Below are 19,764 nucleotides of genomic sequence, written 5' to 3'. Positions count from 1 at the left end.
ATCACACTGGGCTCAGATTTTGTGTACCTCTTTAATTATTTTGGTTGTGACCTAATTAAGGTAGCAGAGGGAAACATAATTTGCAATTATGTTTCTGCAATACTAAACACTGAACAACATCTTCATGCCCCCCTCTCTTGTGTCCCCAACTAACTTTGTCTTGACTTTTAAGATTCAAGAAACTGGCTTCCATTTTATTTTTCTTTCCTTTGGTGTTGGGGTCAAACCCAGGGTCTCATGCATGCTAAGCAAGCACTTTACCACTGAACTACACCCTCAGCCACAATCTGCTTCCTTTCTGAAGTCATTATAATCTTTCACCAAGCCCGATAACAATTTCCTTTCATAGTTTTGCTGGTGCTGAGCAATCCTCTCTACTGTGTCTCAACATTTTATATTAATTTGATTGTTTATAAATTGTTCTCCCCTATTCTATGAATTTGGTAGCAGTGATGTTGTATGCCCTGTGACTAACCATGTTATCTGGACAGTCATTCATTGATTTTTATAGACCACCTATTGGCCATATTTTGCCAATAAATAAAACTGAGAATCTGGTTTCAAATATGCATTCTGGTAAGGAAGAACGATTTGTGTAAACACACATATAAATAAATTATAAAAAACAATAATAATCTAGGCCACTGAGATGTGCTCTCTAGAACACAGTAAGGCAGCGAGGGACCAGGAGTACCAGCTTGCCTGGGAAGGTCCCTCTGAAGAAGCAATATTTAAGTTGACATTTATATATGGGAAAGAGGCTGGCAGTGAGGGTCTTGTAGAAAAATGTCTTCAGCAGAAGAAAACCAGGTTTATTTTCAGTGAAAGGAATGGAACCAGATATGTGAGCAAAAGAAATCAGGCAGGCAAGGCCAATGTGACTGGAGTGTCCTGGAGCATGGGAGAGTTGGGATTGAGCGAAAAGAAATGGAGAGACAGGCAAGAGTAATGCAATATCGTGTTGGGCCTGGAGGCTGTACCGAGGAGCTAATCCCACTAGAAAGTTCAGGCATGGCAACAGAATATGATTCATACATTAGAAAGGTCTCTTTGGATGCTTAATATAGAGAGACTTGAGACAGGCCAAAGGTGGTAGTTACGGAATCTGTTAGGAGGCTGTTGCCATAGCCAAATAAAAGTTGATGGTAATTTGCCCTTGGATTATGTCTGTAGACATGGTGAGAAGTGGTCAGGATAGAGATTCAGACACATGGTGTATATTCAGTAAATTTTAACTGAATGAACACATACTAAATTTGCTTCTCATTGTCTATATTATCCTTATTATTATATTGGTTATTTACTTATCTTTGTAAGGCTGAATTTTCTCATATTTGAAGATGATTATAAGTTAATCTCAATGCAAGTATGAGAATTAAATAATTTTGAGAAAAGCACCTAGCAGACAATACTTATGCAATGGATGCCAATTTTCTGGGCCCATCTTTTCTTATTTTTCCCAAAGCAACTCATTTTATATGCCATCATCAGATTAATCTCTTAGAAAACATCTATTAACTTACCACACAGCTCAAATTTCTGTAGTACATTTTTACTGACTAGAGAAAGAATGGTTTCATGATCATTCTTGATGGGCCTCTAAACTACATTTCCGGATGTGCTATTGGATCTCTTTCTCCAGCCATGCGGATACTCGTGCTTTAGAGTTCACCTCTGTTGTTCTACTGCCATCTTCTTCATTTGGAATGAACTTTCCTCTGTTTTTCCCTCCAAACATTACCTGTCCCTCAAGTGCCACTATTCTTACCATGTGTAACACTGGTAGCCAGATTACTGCATGTTACAAGGCCTGTCTCTACACTATAATCACCCGAACACACAAGCCATCTCACTGGCTTTTATACTCCCATTGTACAACATACTGATTTAGGAACTTAACCTAAAATGTTTGAAAGGCAAAATCAACAACAACTTATCAATGGACTGAACAAACTCCTAAATAAAATTTAACTGGAATAAGGTCATATGCATTGTGAAGTACTCCTTCTTCCTAAATTATATGAAGAATTTGCAGAGCAGAGTTGCTTGAATATTTTCTCCTGAAATGAAGATTATTTTTTATTTATGTGCTTTTTTTCCCCTTATGCTCAAATCCTATTTTTTTTTTCTTTTTGAGAAAAAGTCATCTGATGCCATCATTCTTAGTTACCCAGTGAATGAAAGAATCAACAGTGTCATAATTTTTAAGAGTAAACTAAATTATATATTAGATAATCCTTTTTAGAAATAGCTATTCTTCTAGCAATTTTATCAGAATGGTAAAACTTGAATTTGTTAGTGTTTATATTTGTACCTATGAGATTTGTAATTCATTAGTTATGCAAAAAAGTTACAGACCATGAGGACAGTAATGTGCTTTCCCCCATATTCTTTCCAGTGTAGCTGATTCCTTGCTGTCAGTGAAAAAAAAAAAAAGACTTTATTCTCAGACGACTTAGTCCAGGGTGCTATTTTGGGACTGCCAATTTGTGATATGACTGTCTAAATACTATACAGCATTGCTTCCTGTCACTCAAGGTGACCGTTTCAGTCGCCTTCCATTCAATGCCTGTCAATTTCCCCTTCATAATTTTTACTGCATTCCTTTACCTCCTATTTTTGCTGCCACCAAAGTTCTTTTTCAGCCTTTAATTGGTCTTTCTCCAGGCTTCTTACACTGCCATGAAAAAGAATCTTTCTGGGAGATAGATTTTGTAGCAGAGTAGATGAGAAAGCAGTTCTCCAAATCACATTGCTAGAGCTAGATTCCTGTGACTCCCCTTAGCTGCACATCCAGAGACATGTCACTTTACTTTGCTTTACCTTCCCTTTCCTTGTGTAAACTGTAGCTGATAATGGTACCTACCACAGGGGACTGAAGTTTCCATGAGAAAATATGTGTAATGGCAACAGTGACTTGCATAAAAAAGAAATGGTCAACAAATATGACCTTTTACTACAAATAATCATAGTGCCATCCTCTTAGAAGTAATAGATGGTTCTACAAATACCTACAGTATTGTTCTTAACTTACTGTCTTGGATAAATTGTGATTTTCCTTCCTAATTATCTCGTCTTATTTCTAACCGGAATTGAAAACTCACTTTCATAAATAGTTTATCCTTTACTAATTCCTTTGCAAGCACCACTTCCCAGGAGAAATTCTTTCTCCTCTTTTTTAACTATCAAAATCTTATTATTTGCTTAAGTTGACTTGCTTTTCATATGAAATAGTTAGTGGTCAGCTTTGTTCACAGTATTTTTTTTTCTCCTTTGGAATCTAAAATGAAATAGTATCAACAGCATTCATAGGGACCTTAGACTATCACCACGTGCACCGGCCTCATCTCCTACCCGAGACAGCAAAGCCCAGAGATGACAGTTTGCTCTTCCAATGTGCCATGCACTTTCCTTTGTATGCTCTAGCTAAGAATATCCTTGGAATGATTTCTATATTATAATCTACAAAACTCACAATGTTGACCATCACCTAGGATTATTGTTTGTAGGGTGATTTCTAAATATTTTATCTTTTTGTTAACCTCTAATTGCTTATAGAATCTTTAAAAAAGAATAATAACTTTGCACAACTGTTACCTAGGTTGGCTGCAGATGGAGATAAAAATGCCATTTCTAGCATTCAGAAAGACATTTGGTAAACTGATCAGAGTACTGCCAAAGCTTTTGTTCAAACTCTCATCATTTGTGGATAATGGCAATGGGTTTCCAGGTCCTTTAGGGGTCTCTTTTTTGGTACCTCTCCCGACAATGTTGTTTTCTAATCTCTAGTCACAAATCTTTTTTAAGACTTTCCTACTTACAGGGCTCACCATTGTACTCAAACGAAGCAGTCAATATCTTCTAAAAAGACCCTGAGTGATCAGGCTTCTTGTACCCCCAGCTTCTTCTGCTCAATCACTAGTAAAATACTAGCCACTCTCCAAATACCTCACTCTATATTACCCTTCCATGACTTTCTATCAGGCCTTTTTCTTCTTTCAGGAAAATTCTTCTTCACATCACAGTGGTAACAATCCAAACTCATTCTTCAGAGACTTTATCCTTCCTGTTAAGATTCCAGGATCTCTCCCAGGATGCACTAATTCTTCTATACAACATTATACCTTTTATGTACTCCGGTTATTGTACTTATATTTTTTATTTAAAATTTATAATTTTATTTAAATATATTAAGTAAATTGTATTATAATTTACTGCAGTATGTGCTACAGCAGAGATTTATCTAATTTGTTTTTGTTCGTCGGAACCACTTCATATTCTTTAAGATATCACACAGTGGTTTGAAAGAGCAAAGGTTCTAGATGTCTACAAATTAGGTGCTATATCTCGCAAGATGACAGCTAATACACACTTGTTATTTACTATGTTCCAAGAACTATCCTAAGAATTTGTAAGAATTAACTCTACCAGTCTTCACAACAATTCAATAAGATATGCACCTACACGTTTGTTGATGAGAACATTAAAGAATAGAGGCTCCTGGGAGTCAGAGAGCCATTGAATGGCAGAGCCTATATTTGAACCCAAACAACCTGGCTATAGAATTGGCTCTCTTATCTCACACGCTATCCCTTAGCTAACTCACCTCTCTGGAACTTTTAATAACAAAAAAGTATCACTTTCCTCATTGTAAGCATATAAAATCAAAAGATCAGACCCCATCTTCCTTTCCCTAAGGTTCACATTTTTTTTAGAAGTGGCAGATATTTATGTGACTAACTGGTTCATGGATAAGGTCTGTGCCTCCTTACTGTCATACATTTCAATCCTCAACACTTTAAGAGAACAAAGGAACTGTGGCTTTTTCTTTTACTCTTTTGTAAAAGGAAAAAGTTCTGTATCTTGGACACAGGAAGGTTATCTTAGTTTATATAATTGAAATGAAAAGTTAAACTTGTTATTTGTCTCAGTGAAATTGATTTTCTGTACTGAATTATAAAGTCATCTCTGGTTGAAAATGTATCTTTAGAAAACCCTATTGATTTACTGTGGTACATAACAAATACTTAAATTATTGAAAAAACTAGGAGAAATAAATATATGGAGTTTTAAAATAAGATATAAGTCAAATGATTTGACAATTTAATCCACTTCTTAATGTTAGATCAGAGAATAAATTTTCCTTGCACAACATCAGCAGGAAATGTACACAGAATTTACACTATTATTAATTGTAAACGTACACTATTATTAATATATCTTGTTCCATTAAAATTCAACATTCAAAGGGTAAATAGGATATAATCTCTTCAAATTTTAATCAAAGAATGAGCTTATTATAACTCCATTATTCAGGAATTTGCACTAATTGACCAATTCTATGAAAACAAAAGTGATTTAAGATACTAGTTGAAATTCTGGTCAGCAAATGTGAACAAAATATGGAACCATCTACACTTTTTTGAAACATGCAAGCCAAAAATACATATCTTGTTAACATAATTATTCTAAACACAAATATGTCACAAATCCCAATCAGCTGCTTCAGAAGATTGATTACCTAAATATACGTATTTCGCTCTATAAAATTAAGAGTTTCAAGTTCAACACTAACAAGGCTGACTTGATTTTGGAATCATAGCATAGTGTGATTTGTGTGTGTGCAAATGCAATCCATGTGTATCCTGTTGCTACATATTACACATTCAGTAAAAATGCATAAAAATCAATTACGCATTTAAGTAGTGTTTTATGTAGACTCCAGTAACACACACTAGGCTGTTTAGATGTGAAATAAATTGATTACATTAAACCCCGAATTTATTCATATTTAAAACTATTTTTTCGTCAAGCTGCTCTGAAATATAGGGCAGAGTCTCAGGAAAGAAATTTAATTTATTTGTGAATTTGAGTTGGGATTTACATAATTTCCTTCCTCAATTTATTTTGAGTTTAATCATTTTAGAAACCATTAAAAAGGTGTAAACACATACATGAAAATGTGATTAAGCAATGCAATTACTCATGCTGTTACTGAAAACAAGAGGGGCTCATATTACTTTTCACTAAATAATCTCACTTTTGCTAGACCCTCTATTCTACTCCCTAGCCCCCTCCTGATAGGAATCAGGGACTTGCTGGAGAACATTGTAAATTTTTCAAGTTATGTGGATACCATTTAGATTATATTTTTTTAGTGCCTTATCTGATTTTGAGATCCCTTTCATTCCATTTGGAGACTTATGGTTTTCATACTGCTGAGGTTCTACATATTCTATACTCTTCTGGGAGCAGGATGATGATAATAATGTTAGTATGCAGACTATCAGTCATCAAGGGGTATATAGCCAATGAGTGGGACAGGGGGACTTACCCTCTGTCCTCTGATTCATAATTTAGTGCTCTCTGCCCCCAAATCTCCCATGTCATTGTCACTTTGTAATATCTTTACTATTATATCATCCTAAGCTCTCTCTTAGTGATTGCACTAGGGAAAAAAAATTGGAGTTTTAAAATGTGTAAATTCCAAGAGCATATGCAAGAAAACAAGAAATTCAATTTTAGAAGGAAGACTGTTATGTCAAATTTTTAAAGTCCATAAATGAATTGTTTATATTTTTGTTTGCCAGTATTTCATTCCATAAGGTACAGGGAAGTTAAATTTTATTTCTTGAAGTAATTTTCTTCATAAAACTTTGGTGTCATTAGGAAAAAGAAGACACAATTTATATGATGACATGAAAACAATGCTTTAAAATTCTAATGTCAAAAATATTTCTTATTTTAAAAAGAGCTTACAAACTTCATTTCGCCAGATTGATTGGCTAGCATTCCAACCATGCCTTGTCTTGCAGTTTTAAGAACACCTTTCTAGAGCTGTCCTTAATAGCATACTTTATGTTAATTTTAGTTAATACTGCATTGTTAAAAATTATATTGGAGAATCAATAATTAGAGTATTAATAGATATTAACAGACAATAGATAAGTTCTCTTGGATTATTAATAATTAATAAAATTAGAGTAGAAAAACAATATAAAATTAATATTTAACAAAGTTATATTACAAAGTACATGACCTGATATTAATATATAAAATATCCTTAAAGACAACTAGTAATACTCTTTGCAGCTTCCTATATGCTTGCATCTCACTGGAACCATTTTATTTTGTAAAAAAAAAAAAAAAAAAACTTGCTTTAAATTTAAAAGTAATATCCCACCCTCAGTACAATGTCTTAATGAATTCAACCCTGAAACCAATGCAGAAGTATATACCATTGTAAATATGTTGAAAATATGATGCACATTTTTTTTTTATTATTTACTTTGAAATACAGCTTGTTTGAAGACTCAATAAAATGCTGTCAATTTATTTCCAAGATCATGATTTCAATGTAAAACCATTATCTGAGTAATGTAGTATGTTAAGCTTTAAAATTTAGTCAGTAGAATAAGAGATAATGGAAAGAACATACATTCAATCAAATAAGGATTACTTTGGATTCTCTAGATACTAAGGTTCTGCTGGGAAGACTCAATATTTGATCCTTTCTGGCTAAACGTAGTGCCATTAATTGACAAGTAAGTTTGTCTCTTGAAAAGAATGCACGTGGAGAGCTACAGCCCCAAAAAAGGCTCTGGCAGGTTCAGACTTGCAGCACAATTGGTAATAAACGCCATGGCCTGAAAGATTACTTGAGCTTACTGGGTGCCACATTATGACTTGAGAACTACAGGAAATGAGGTCCACAAGGTCTTTTGACAGTGACCCAACAGAACTGAAGAAATAGAAGTACCTGAAAGATCAACATAATTAATTTGAACGTGAACATTTCTCTGAACCAATGATTCCTTTTACTGTGTGGAAATGAATATACTTCACAGTTTTCATTTTAGGTCAGAGGCAGTGCAGCTTGTTTTATAACCAAAAAAAAAAAAAAGAAAGAAAGAAAAGAAAAGAAAGAAATACTAAAGAGAAAAGAAAAAAGAAGATGTTGCTGAAAAATAAACACGTTTAGTAGCCATTGTGATTCAACTTACCCAGATGTGCTTTTCATGAGATGGAGAAGGATGGATGAAAAAGAAAAGCACACAAATGTTAATGGATACATTTCAATCAAATAAAGCCATGGAATAAAACAAGAGCATCATTTCAAGGGTGAGAAGCGCAGATATGAGATGACATGGTGAATTTTTTAATGTCACCATGACACACATACTCACTGTGTTCAAAAGCTTGGTCAGGCTGAGGGCAGTTCTAATAATAGACCAAAAACTCTGTCTTGAGTATGAGCCACTCTGAAACATGCATGACCACATTTTCCAGCCTCTAGTATACCCCAGGAGGAAATCAAGGTACCTTAGCATAGAATATGGTTCTCCTCAGGCCACATCTGAATTACTTTAAAAATAGAGGCAGTTACCTACTAAATGGCATTCAGAATTTCAAATAGCCCTATAAGCCCACTGCCAAAGCTCGGGAGAGGGGCACAGCAGAACTCCGCAGAGGCAGAAATTGGAAGTGGAGTTTCAAGGTCAAAATATCTGGATTCCAATTTGTCTAATTTGACAACTTGGTCAAAATTCTTATCAGGTTCTGATCTTTAATTTCCTCAATATTATCTGTAGCAAGAAGAAAATTGTGAAGTCCACTCCAGATCCAAAATGTTTTATTTTAATAAGTACTATAATAACGATGGTTATTTTTGTGTAAATATATATGTACCAGTAATCAGAACATAAGAAAATGCAAAGAATTTTATTATTCTGCTTTTGCTTCATTACTTCCTTTTTTATTTGAACTGGAAAAATAGAAGTTAGGTTTATGCCATTTGTGCTGCTTTCAATAGAAATACTTGATGGGGTATTTATGAAAGTTGCTTTGAAGAACAAAATGAACTAGATCAATCCCTCAATATTACTAGAAAATCATCAGAAAATGACACTGCTTCAAATGTAGCTTTTGAAGTACCATTTACTCCCTGGATGTAGTAGAGGCATTGAAAAAAATGTGGAAGTTAACTAATAGAACAAAAAGCCATGGAAATATTGTTTTTAAATTTCTAAGCAAGCATAATAGACTAAATCTTAGAAAAATAAAACTGTTCTACTATTCATAAAATATATTCAATATAATAAAATATGAAACAAAAATTCCTATTTCAAAAATTAGACAAGTTAGAGCATTTCCTTTTTTATTGCACAATTATTATAAAGAAAAGGTTGATGTGCAATGTAACACCCTGCACGTGCCTCATCTAAAGGCATTCATTCAGAGAAACCATGTATTTTTTATTAAAGGGGCATTTTGGAAATATGCAAATTTTTTGGCCTTAGCGCCACAACAGCTGTGGCAAGCTCTTTGAATTTTCATATAAACAAAAACATAAATGTTCATAAAAAGTGAAACCACAATATATTAAGAAATTGATCATCATACATGCAACAGAAATAAAATTAAGACCAAAAAGAGATTGTTTTTATATGTTTAAAATGGTTTTCTTGTCACATACCTTTGAACTCTATGATACGCTCTAGGAAAAAACAGTAACATCTGAGCTTTCTAGGAAAGTTGCCAAAAATATTTGGAACTAGTTATTATATTACCCTGAGAAAATAATCTTCCTTAACCTACCAGCTATTTAGAAATCACTTTCCAATAAAACAAAGTGATTAAATTTGCATATAGTAGAATACTAATATTATTCAGACCTTCATTCAATTTTTATTAAAATAGAAAACTTATGCCAATGAAAACACCTAATAATATGAAATGTAAGAGAAATATGGAAATAAACAGAAAACACAAATTTAAAGGTATTGCTTGAAGTTCTAATATTTTTGGTCTCACCAATGAGTATACATTGTTTGTTTCTCATAGTTCTTATAAACTTTCAACAAATTTAAGAGCTATTGTGAACAGTTATTTTCAGTCTAGAATATTAAATATTTCAGCCCATGACTTTAAAAATGTGTTCTGCAAAGGATAAAAATCTATAGTCATAAATGACTCATATTTTATGATAATATAAATGTCATGCAGTAGCTAATATATATTTGCAGAGGTTTTTTTGTTCCTCTGGATAAAGTGTTCAATTTTTCTTCTTTTAAAAATTAATATATCCTTTCTTACAAACTTGTATTTACATGGAGATATAACCTCATCATTCTTTTTCTCTTCATTCCAAAGTATTAAGTTTATGATAATAGTAGGAGAGATTTGTTGTGAATAAATATTCTGCAGTTAACGATCACTATATTAGGTGAGCAAGTTTTAACCAATACAGAAAAGAGCAGGTTATGACACCATCAAATGGATAAGATCACATGCAATATGGGCATAATGTTTTCCTTGGGAACATCAGCATATATGCTGTCTTTTCTACAATAGGGCCTTAATTTTTTCAGTTGTCTCAATTTAATATGCCAGATTGTCTATCAAATGAGTGAACTTTCTGTTTGTAAACTTGTCCGACTTAGGATTTAAAACTTCAGATGAGAAACTATTCACTACATGAGTTTTATATATGGAAGATAATTGTCTCTTGATTCTTAAAGTTCAAGTTGGTGACTTAGAAACATTTTTAAATCAAATATTAACATCAATTTGTGAAGTGAATGGGTAGTGTCTGGGAAAAAAAGTGCAATGAAAGAATTTCTTTTAATAGGTTGAGGTGACAATGTTTAGAAGGTCTCATTGGGAAAAAGACAAAGATGACAGCAGGATTCAAACGTATAAGAGCAAGGAGGAAGTCAACATAAAATGACTTAGAAGATGGCAAGAGATGATCTGGAGTAAGAACAGGGTTGCTCTGCTTTCTGATGATTCCTGTATCTCTCGCTCTTTGATTATAAGCTCATGAGCAGACAGATGTATATGTGAGGACCATACTCAACTACCATGAGTTGCACAGAGTAAAAAAAGAGAACTATTAGGGTGACTGGGAAGTGTAGAACACCCAAATGAAGCTGGTTCAAGTTTTCTGCTATAATTTTCTGCAGCTGCACAGGCATTTTCAATTGTGTAAACGGAGAAAGCAAATTTCTTGCTGGTTGGGATATGATATGTAGACGAAACCAATGAAAAAGAAGTAAAGAAATTTTAGAATTTTTTGAGTATATGGAAATTGAGGGCTTGGAATCTAAGCTAAAAAAGAAGGAAGGGGAATACAGAGAGGGGATAATGCACTAGGGGAAAAAATGGAAGTTAGAACAAAAAGATGATTGCAATACAGCAAAATGAAGAGAGAAAAGACTGTGGCTAGGGGAAAATTACATGTTTGAATTAGTAAATTTAGAGAAACAATTTAGGATGAGGACAAGATTCAGAAGATGACTCTGGGGATTGTATGATTTGGTGCAGAGAATGACACTGGAAGTGATGAAGCTATAAAACTAAAAAGTGAGGCTGGGAATGGTGAGCTATCTGGATATAAAATCATCTGAGGATGATGGCTGGCATTGCTTCTTGGACAAGGACAGATGATGGGACATAATGTGAAAATACATAGCCAAACAGATTATTAGCGGTCCTTGTAAATGAAAGAAAACAGTTCAGAAGTTTTAAGTATGGCTTATCATCACTATACTTCAAATAATTTTTCCTGAATATTGACTTCAAGTAACTAAAATATTTATACTTCTTAAAAGGGTTAATAATTCTTTATTCCTCCAAAAGTTTTCTTATTCTTTTTTCAGCAAACTTAATGAATTCAAGCCCCAAATTAATATTTTGATGAGCTGTAGAATTTACAATTGACATTTATATTGTATGTTTGTGCATTTGTGAATAAAATAAATATACATGACACATGTACATTTAAGTGAAAATTCTTCAACATAGAAATGTTTTCCATAAAATCACTGAAAGAGGATATACACAATTTCTGCCCTTCATAGAATTCTAGAGACATGGAAGAGATCTTGCTTCATGAATGGCCAATTTTAAACAACTATTAGAAGAACCCACATCTTCCAAGACCTTATGAACAACACTATATGGAGCCAATATAAGATCCTATGTTTGTAGGAACAAATGTGGAACATTCTTCCAAATTAAAAAGTCAGTATTATATTTAAATATATCTTATTTAGTACTTTTTAATAAAGGAAACAACTTATCTTTTCCATTAGATACTACCTTGTAAGTTTTAATGAAATGAAAATTTAAATTGATTCAAGCACACAACTTCTATTTCTCACATGGCTTGTTTTCTAGTGAATGTTACTATTATTACATAAAATTTTGGAATCCTATGTCTGGCTAATTACATCAGAAAAAGGCAATTTTATAACACAGCTACATCTCATGTTTTTAAATTATCCTCCCACTCTTAGGAAAGGTATGTGTTTTGAATACAGTTCCTGCTCAGTTTGAAAGACAGGGTGGAGGTAGATAAGAAACTAATTATTACCTAGGAAAAAATATGCTAATCTTTTCAGACTATAAAGAAAAAGAGGGATTCTTTATTCACATCATATATATATATATATATATATATATATATATATATATATATATATATACCGTTAAAATATATAGGTGATTCAAGGTCCTGTTAAGATTGGACTATATGCCCTTTAGATCAAGGCTCTATCTCAGATACTAAACAATCCAGAGGAAGAGTGTCTCTGAAGATGTTTATTCTTGTATGCCACAGTGTCTGGAAAGCGGCACTTTCTCATGTATGAAAGAAAATAGCAGTTTTGGTCTAGAGGCTTGTGGAAAAAAATAATAAAAAGAGGTAATATATGTAAAATTCGTAAAAGAGTGCCTTGCTTTGCTCATTGCAATGTCTCAATGTGACTATTATATAGTTATTACACATAAAACAGATATTATTATCTCAACTTTGATAAAGACAAGGAGAAAAATGAAACAGAATAAATGTACACAAGGAGATAGGTGTATGAAATTTCATAAGCAAGAAAAGATATTACATATATTAAGACCATGAAGTGCAAAGTTGAAAATGGAAAGAGAGAAAGCTGGTGAGATAAGCAGGAACCAGATAATGTAGGGATTTGTGGGCTATATAAAGGCATTTGAAATTATCCTGGGGCTGCTAGGGAATTATTGAGAGGTTTTAGACAGGTTCAAAGATATGATTTAGATAAATCTCCTTAGCTGAAGTATGAAAAATGGATTACAAGAAGGCAAGTTGGAAGTAGGGAGACTGTTATAGTCCAGACCTGAGCTTGAAAAAAGAAAATCAATATGTTATAGAGATTTTTAAAGAGATGTAATGGTCTAGGCTTGGTGATGCTACAGGGAGTGTGTGGAGGGAGAATAAGGACAAGGAAGAACAGCAGTAAAGAAGAAGCCTAGGTTTCAAGTTTGCTCAGGAAGGTAGAAATAACTGCTCTCATTCCTGTTTCATTTTCTGAGTTTTCCTCTTTTTCCTAGAGTTGTCTCCATATCTGGCTTCTATTTATGCATTCAGATATTCAGAAACTGAGTTTTGAGTACTCGTACTATGTGGGGGTCAGTATGATAAAAAAATTCAAAATTCTGAATTCTCTTGTGTAAATTGTATGAAGAATCAACAGCATCTTAGGGCAGGGACAATTTTAAGAAAATATAGTTCATTCTCTTACCTGAAAGTTGATTTCCCCATAATAATCCTGCCATCATAAATGTACACAGCAGGTTTTTATTAGATACATTCATGGGGATAAATTTTCTTTCCATATGACCAATTGTACTAGGAGTCTGTGATCCTTAATAGTTATCGTTTGGAGTCAGCTCAAGTTTATCTGTCATAACCTCTGACTTTTGGCCCATAGTTTTAACAGAAGGCCATGAAAACATATGTGATGGATGGTTCTTTCTCTGAGCAGCATCTGGATCTTTGTTCTCCACACTCTACAGGTTTAATCATTTCTATCAGTCCTTGAGGACATGGTTTTGTGTTATTCACTATTATGGTTGTGTTTTTCTGAATACATGTTGGTTTTATTTATTTATTTGGTACCAGGGATTGAACTCAGGGGCACTTGACCACTAAGCCACATCCCCAGCCCTTTTTTTGTATTTTATTTAGAGACAGGATCTTACTGATTTGCTTAGCACCTCATGTTTTGCTGAGGCTGGTTTTGAACTCGCGATCCTGCTTTCTCAGCCTCCCAAGCCACTGGGATTACAGGTAAGCGCCACTGCGCCCGGCTACATGTTGGTTTTAATACATACACTTCAAATATATTTCCCCAGAGGTAACACAGTATCCATCTATGATATGGTCAGGGCACAGAATTTTGATCCTCTCATTACTTTTGTGGCTATTGAAAGAATTAATTTTTTTTTCAAACATTGTTCATTTGTCTATTTTGCAGATAAATTTTTATTAGGAGCTACGCTGAAACCATATATAAATTATAGGTATATAAATTATAGGTATATGTAAAATATATGAATATATATGCACATATGCATATATATGCATATACACATATTCTCCTATGCATAAGTAATAATAACTGTATTGAAGTTGGCAGTAGGATCATCTTTAATAAAGTCACCTTGTTAAATTTGGCTACCCCTGTAAAGGTCTTTCAAAAAAATGTTTTATCTAAAAACTTAAATATGCGTTCTAGCTCATACTTTGACAAAATCTGATGCCCTTGTTTAAAGTACTTCTAAAGGTGCATCTTCTGTTCCACTCAGCCATCATCAATTCATTTATTCAACCCCTTTGGTTACAAAGGTCATTTGCCTTTAAAATGGAGAAGATCTTTTAAATAAAAACAATGGGTGGCTTTTATGGTGTGGGGATTTTCTGATTTTATTAAAAGACCAGTGATTTTGAGAAATGATCCTGGACTCTGAAATACTTTAGTGCAATAATTTGTTTCCACGTCTCTCTCTAAAAACTTTTTTGTAAAGGGTATCTGTACATTTGAAATATCAGTACATTATAATACAGTTCATGGGACATAACAGACATTGAGCATAGGAATGAAAAATTATTGATGGTCAAATCAATCCTGAATTCTTTTAACCTATGATTTATTGCAGTAAAATAAATGATGTGAATTTATTTAGAAAACTATTTTTCTAGTATTTGTAACCATTGTGAGATTAATTTCCATTTTAAAATTCTTATTTTATTCTTTCTAAGTGAAAAATGTTTTTTTTTTTTTTTCTGGGAAGAAATTATGCAGAAACAAAGGGCTCTGTAAAGTCTGAGCATTCTTCTCTTAACTGAAAACAGCCCTTTTCCTTTCATTTTTTCCTTCATCTGAATAGATCAAATATAATCAAGAAGATAAAAAAGACAGCACTTTGGTTTTCCTTCCTTTTATTTTTTCCTCACAAATTTCAGCACATTGTGGCCATTAGCCTCTGGTCTTATTTTTATGCAGTTTCAGGGAATTCATACAATTGTCCATGGTTGGAGCTCAGCAGGGCTATGTGGGATTAGGTGGCATAGAAGTGACAGCTTTATCTCAATGTGTGCCCAAAAAGCACAGGTCTGGAGTTCCAGGGAGGAAATTCAAACGCATTTTCCCATGGAATAATGAGAACATTAGATTCAGGTTCTAAAATATTCTACTTCTTTATTGGATCCTTTGTGTTGGTTGCCCAGAACTGTTCCCCAAATAGTTGTATCTGCACTACATGAATCCTTGGTTATAAAAAATTGTTTCAACTATAAATATCAGTTCAATACTAAGCAGATCATGTGATTTAACTTGGCAGCTCTGCTTTGGAACAGCGTGAAAGAGGAATATATGTTATCAACCACATTGCAGAAATATTTTATGATTTTTTCCTGTTAAAATCTTGGAGTTCTCTTGGGTTTATCATCTCTAATTTGTGAGAGACTTTAATAATCTCCCACTGGATCCTCCTTTGGCTTTATGCAGTTCATTTCTAAAGGGGGCCTACAAAACAGATTTGTGTGAGGGAAATGCAGATATTTACCTTCCACTTCTCACTACTTAAATGGGAAAGTATATTCAGAGCTTTTAATGTATCTTACAACTTAACTTTTGGACTACAACTCATTTATAAGTTAATTTGGCATACAGTTACTTAATAAATATTTATTAAATCAAAGAATGTTGTGAAGTTTTTATAATACCTTGAGAATGAATATTTTCAGTGACATTTATTTTGCTTAGAGATATGCACATTCTGAACCTTCCTAATGCCAAAGATTAAAAGTGCAGAATCTCAAAACACATTAAAGATTATGCACTGAAGGAGACCCTTAGGACTGAGATGGGAATAAATTAACTAAATCTATACAGCTTCACTTTTATGTCTTTGAAGTTCTAACATAAAGATTCATTGGTAGTGATTAGCTATGACTGCCATGCTCTGAGGATCAAAATATTTCTCTGCAGAGGATACTGCTGATAGCTGAGCTGGGATGTTAATTTCATTTTAATGATGTTGAAAAATTGATTCGAATATGAAATCCATGTTCATTTAGCAGTGTTATCCATGGAGAATGTAGAAAATTCTAGTGCATAATAATATGATATCAATACTGTAACTGAAGATTGAAAATGATAGATTACTCACGATGTAAAAATTAATGGTATTTTTTTCATTTAAGTATCAATATACAGAAGATATCAGCATCCATATATTTTACTAATTAATTATATGTTGTTAAAAGGTAGAAGAAAAACAGCATATAAAAAATTCAGCTAAGAATTTCATAATTTATATTTCTGGAGATAAGTAACTATTCATTGAATATTCTGTCAGTTTTAATTTGTTTACTGCCAATTAGGAATTATCTTGAGAGCTAGAAAAGTATATTATTATTAAAACAGACATCCTCATATTTAATCCTAACTTATTTTATAGATAAAAATAAGCTTCTTGGAATTAAAGTTGAATCTCAAAATGTGAATCCTTTAGGACAATAAATGTTAAATATTTCTGTCTAACAACTCTTCAGATTGAAAATATGGAGTGGAAAATTGAAACATAAAAATTTTAATAGACACATATTTATGACATTTCAGAATCCCAAAAATGAAGTCTCCCATCCCCCTCCAAAAAAGTCATAAAAACTCCAGGGAGAAAAAAAGAAGACAAAGCCATTCTACATATTATATATTAAAGAATGACAACTGACATTAGATGTAACTAGAAGAAAGAAAAGAATTAACTTCAAAATTCTTAGGGAAAATTATTTTAGAAAAATTGTTCTAATATTTTGGCAATTATCAATGAATTTTAGGTATAAAATATATCTTCAGGTTTCTAACAACTCAGGGAATTTGCCACTCGCCCTATCATCACATTTCTAAAGAGAGTAATATGAGAAACTGTCAGCTAGATATATTTTAAGTAAGAGGAGAGTAAGAAATCTGATAAGACATTAATAAAAAATAAAATTAACACTGATACTTCAAAAACTTCAGGTAAAATGTTTAATTTTCATTTATTCCAATAGCTCATGCTTCCACAATAACATTTATCAAATCATAACACTGGAAATGTTATCTTTAAGGTAAAGTAGGGTTTATATCTGTAGATCTTGGAAGGCTGTTACTGCCAGCTTTTTCTGTGTCAGGTAAGTTTATTTAAATTCAATATTCTATTTTAGGAAGTTTCACTACCTCCTTTTTATTTTTTTTCTATTTAGCATAAATCTAGACCATATTCTGACAGAATTGTTGGTAATCAGGCTGCCATTTTTAACCTCTAATTGTCTGGCTCCTTTTTTTAATCAACAAATAAATTTTGAAACTCAGTTTTCCTTTTTTGTAAGACTCTAAGTTTTGATCTATCTTTTTACCTTATAGTAATTATAATTTTTTCAATTAACAAGGAATTAATAATTTTGAATTCATAATTTAAAAATTTTATAAATAATAGGTCTGCAGACTGCTGTATTTTTTAAATTGAGGTTTATTTGGAAAGACATTAAAAATTTTCAGTAAGAAAAAATGCTTTGAACTTAGGCAAAGAAGAAAGTTTCTAGTTATTGAGCCCTAAAATACTCAAATCTAGACTCTCAACTATGGGGAAGCTAAACCTCATTCAGAAGTTGAGATTTTTGTAAGTCCATCCCAGGTAGATTTTTGGTCTTGCACTAACTTCTGTTATTCTGTGGAGTTGCTTTTCATAGTTGCATGGTTGGTTGGTTTTAGATAGCTATACTGAGCAAGTTATTTAAGATTTTAAATTGAAAGATAAGCTGGAGAGCTAAGAAAGAGAAATAAGTTCTTTTAAATCAGGATGGCAAAGAGGTGAAATTCTCAGGTCTAGTTGCTGTTAGTGTCATCTTGAAATGGGGAAGATGTTTATTTTTGTTAAGTAGGAAAAGGTGCCTGGAGTTCACTGAAATAAAACAGAAGATGATGGATGGATAACATCTTATAGTCAAGACATCTCCAGGGAGAGCTCATATTGAGAAAGCTATGTAGAATCCCAATATTAGCAGGCAGACAAAATATTGAGAATAATTGTCTCACCCCTAAAGATTAAGAGCACCAAACCCAGGAGACTACAGGAAAAAAAAAAAGGTCAAATTTGAAAAAGAAAGACCAAGTATATTAATGTGAAATATTCAAAGAATTACTAGGCATGTCTCTGTTTGACAGTTATTGTAGGTATTAACTGTACTCTATATTACCTTCTTGGAGAAATGTATGGAATTGAAGATTTAAAGTAAAGTAAAACATAAGTGAGACATAGTAAAGGCACACCAAACAGTGCACTCATTAAGACAGATTTCAGGCTGAGGTCAGACACTCTGATAGAAGAACAGCACCCGCGTGACAACATGCAGCAAGGGAAAAGGAGACAAAGTTTTCTTGACTGTGGGTGTTACAGCACACCCAATATTGTTGATTTGCTATTTCTTATCATGGAACAATATCTGGAAATATAAGCAAAATTAATGCCTGAACCAGGAAGGAAAGTAAGAGTAGAATGAAACTACTAACATGTGTTTTGTAAGCTGTTCTAACCCAGGTGTGTTAAATTTGCCACATGGTAAATGTAACCTCAAATGAGACCTTTCTTTGCGATTGCCAGCATTATAAATTTCTATACTTTGTAGGAATTTAGAATGTCTCAAATGCTGCTCTCAGAAAGTATCGTCCTCATGATTTTAAAATTTATTTATAAAATATTCCACAAATAACTTCTCTAGAGATTTCTTTAAAGACACAGATGGTCAATTCTGTATACCTGATATCCTAGTAAACTTGAAAGTAAGTCTCTCTCTAGCTCTGCTTATTGCCACAGAGACTAATGAATATGCTATGCAGTTTCGTATGGTGTACCTAGGTTTAAATTGAGTACTATGGACTGGAAACATCTGCAGGGCCAACGGACAGAATGCAAAAACAACTGATAGGAAACACATAATCACAACTGTCCATGTATAACATATAGTGCTCCATTTATTGTTTTTGTTTATTTTTTCAATAAAATATTCTCAAAACCTTTTTCCATCTTAAGACCTGCATGTATGAAATTTGAACATAGAAAATAATCCAATCCCTTTAAGCTAAATGAAAGAAGATACGTTGTTGCTTAAAAAAGGAAAATTGGAAAGGTTTAAATGAAATTTGAGACAGGAGAACTTGAGAACAAGCTGCTAATACCTAATAATAATTAAAAATATAAAAATTTGATAGAAATAAATTTGAAACCAGGTAATTTAAAAGTAATTTATCTTGTCATTATATGAAGACTCAACACTTTCTGATAACCCAGAAACAAAAACACTGAGTCAGAAAATTCCTGAGTAAGGGTTAGCACTTATTCATTTCTATCTCTGAACACTAGTTGCATATTCATGCCCATAGGGTTTCTTGTTATGGAAAA

General features: G+C 32.9%; 1 protein-coding gene across 8 annotated transcripts in view; it reads right to left on the bottom strand.

Annotated features, from left to right (window-relative positions):
* Ppfia2 (PTPRF interacting protein alpha 2) overlaps positions 1 to 19,764 on the bottom strand; it is a 441,295-nt gene that overhangs the window by 35,820 nt on the left and 385,711 nt on the right. Inside the window, exon 20 of one of the 8 annotated variants that reach the window (XM_027928009.3) lies at positions 8,004 to 8,012. The exons of the other annotated variants lie outside the window; for them this stretch is intronic. Within the exon in view, the coding sequence (XP_027783810.1) occupies positions 8,004 to 8,012 (9 nt within the window). The remainder of the gene's footprint in view (positions 1 to 8,003; positions 8,013 to 19,764) is intronic. 8 annotated transcript variants of the gene reach the window in all.

Source organism: Marmota flaviventris, chromosome 3 (genome assembly GCF_047511675.1).
Source record: "Marmota flaviventris isolate mMarFla1 chromosome 3, mMarFla1.hap1, whole genome shotgun sequence".
Lineage (NCBI taxonomy): Eukaryota > Metazoa > Chordata > Mammalia > Rodentia > Sciuridae > Marmota > Marmota flaviventris.
This window is presented reverse-complemented; position numbering and strand designations above follow the sequence as displayed.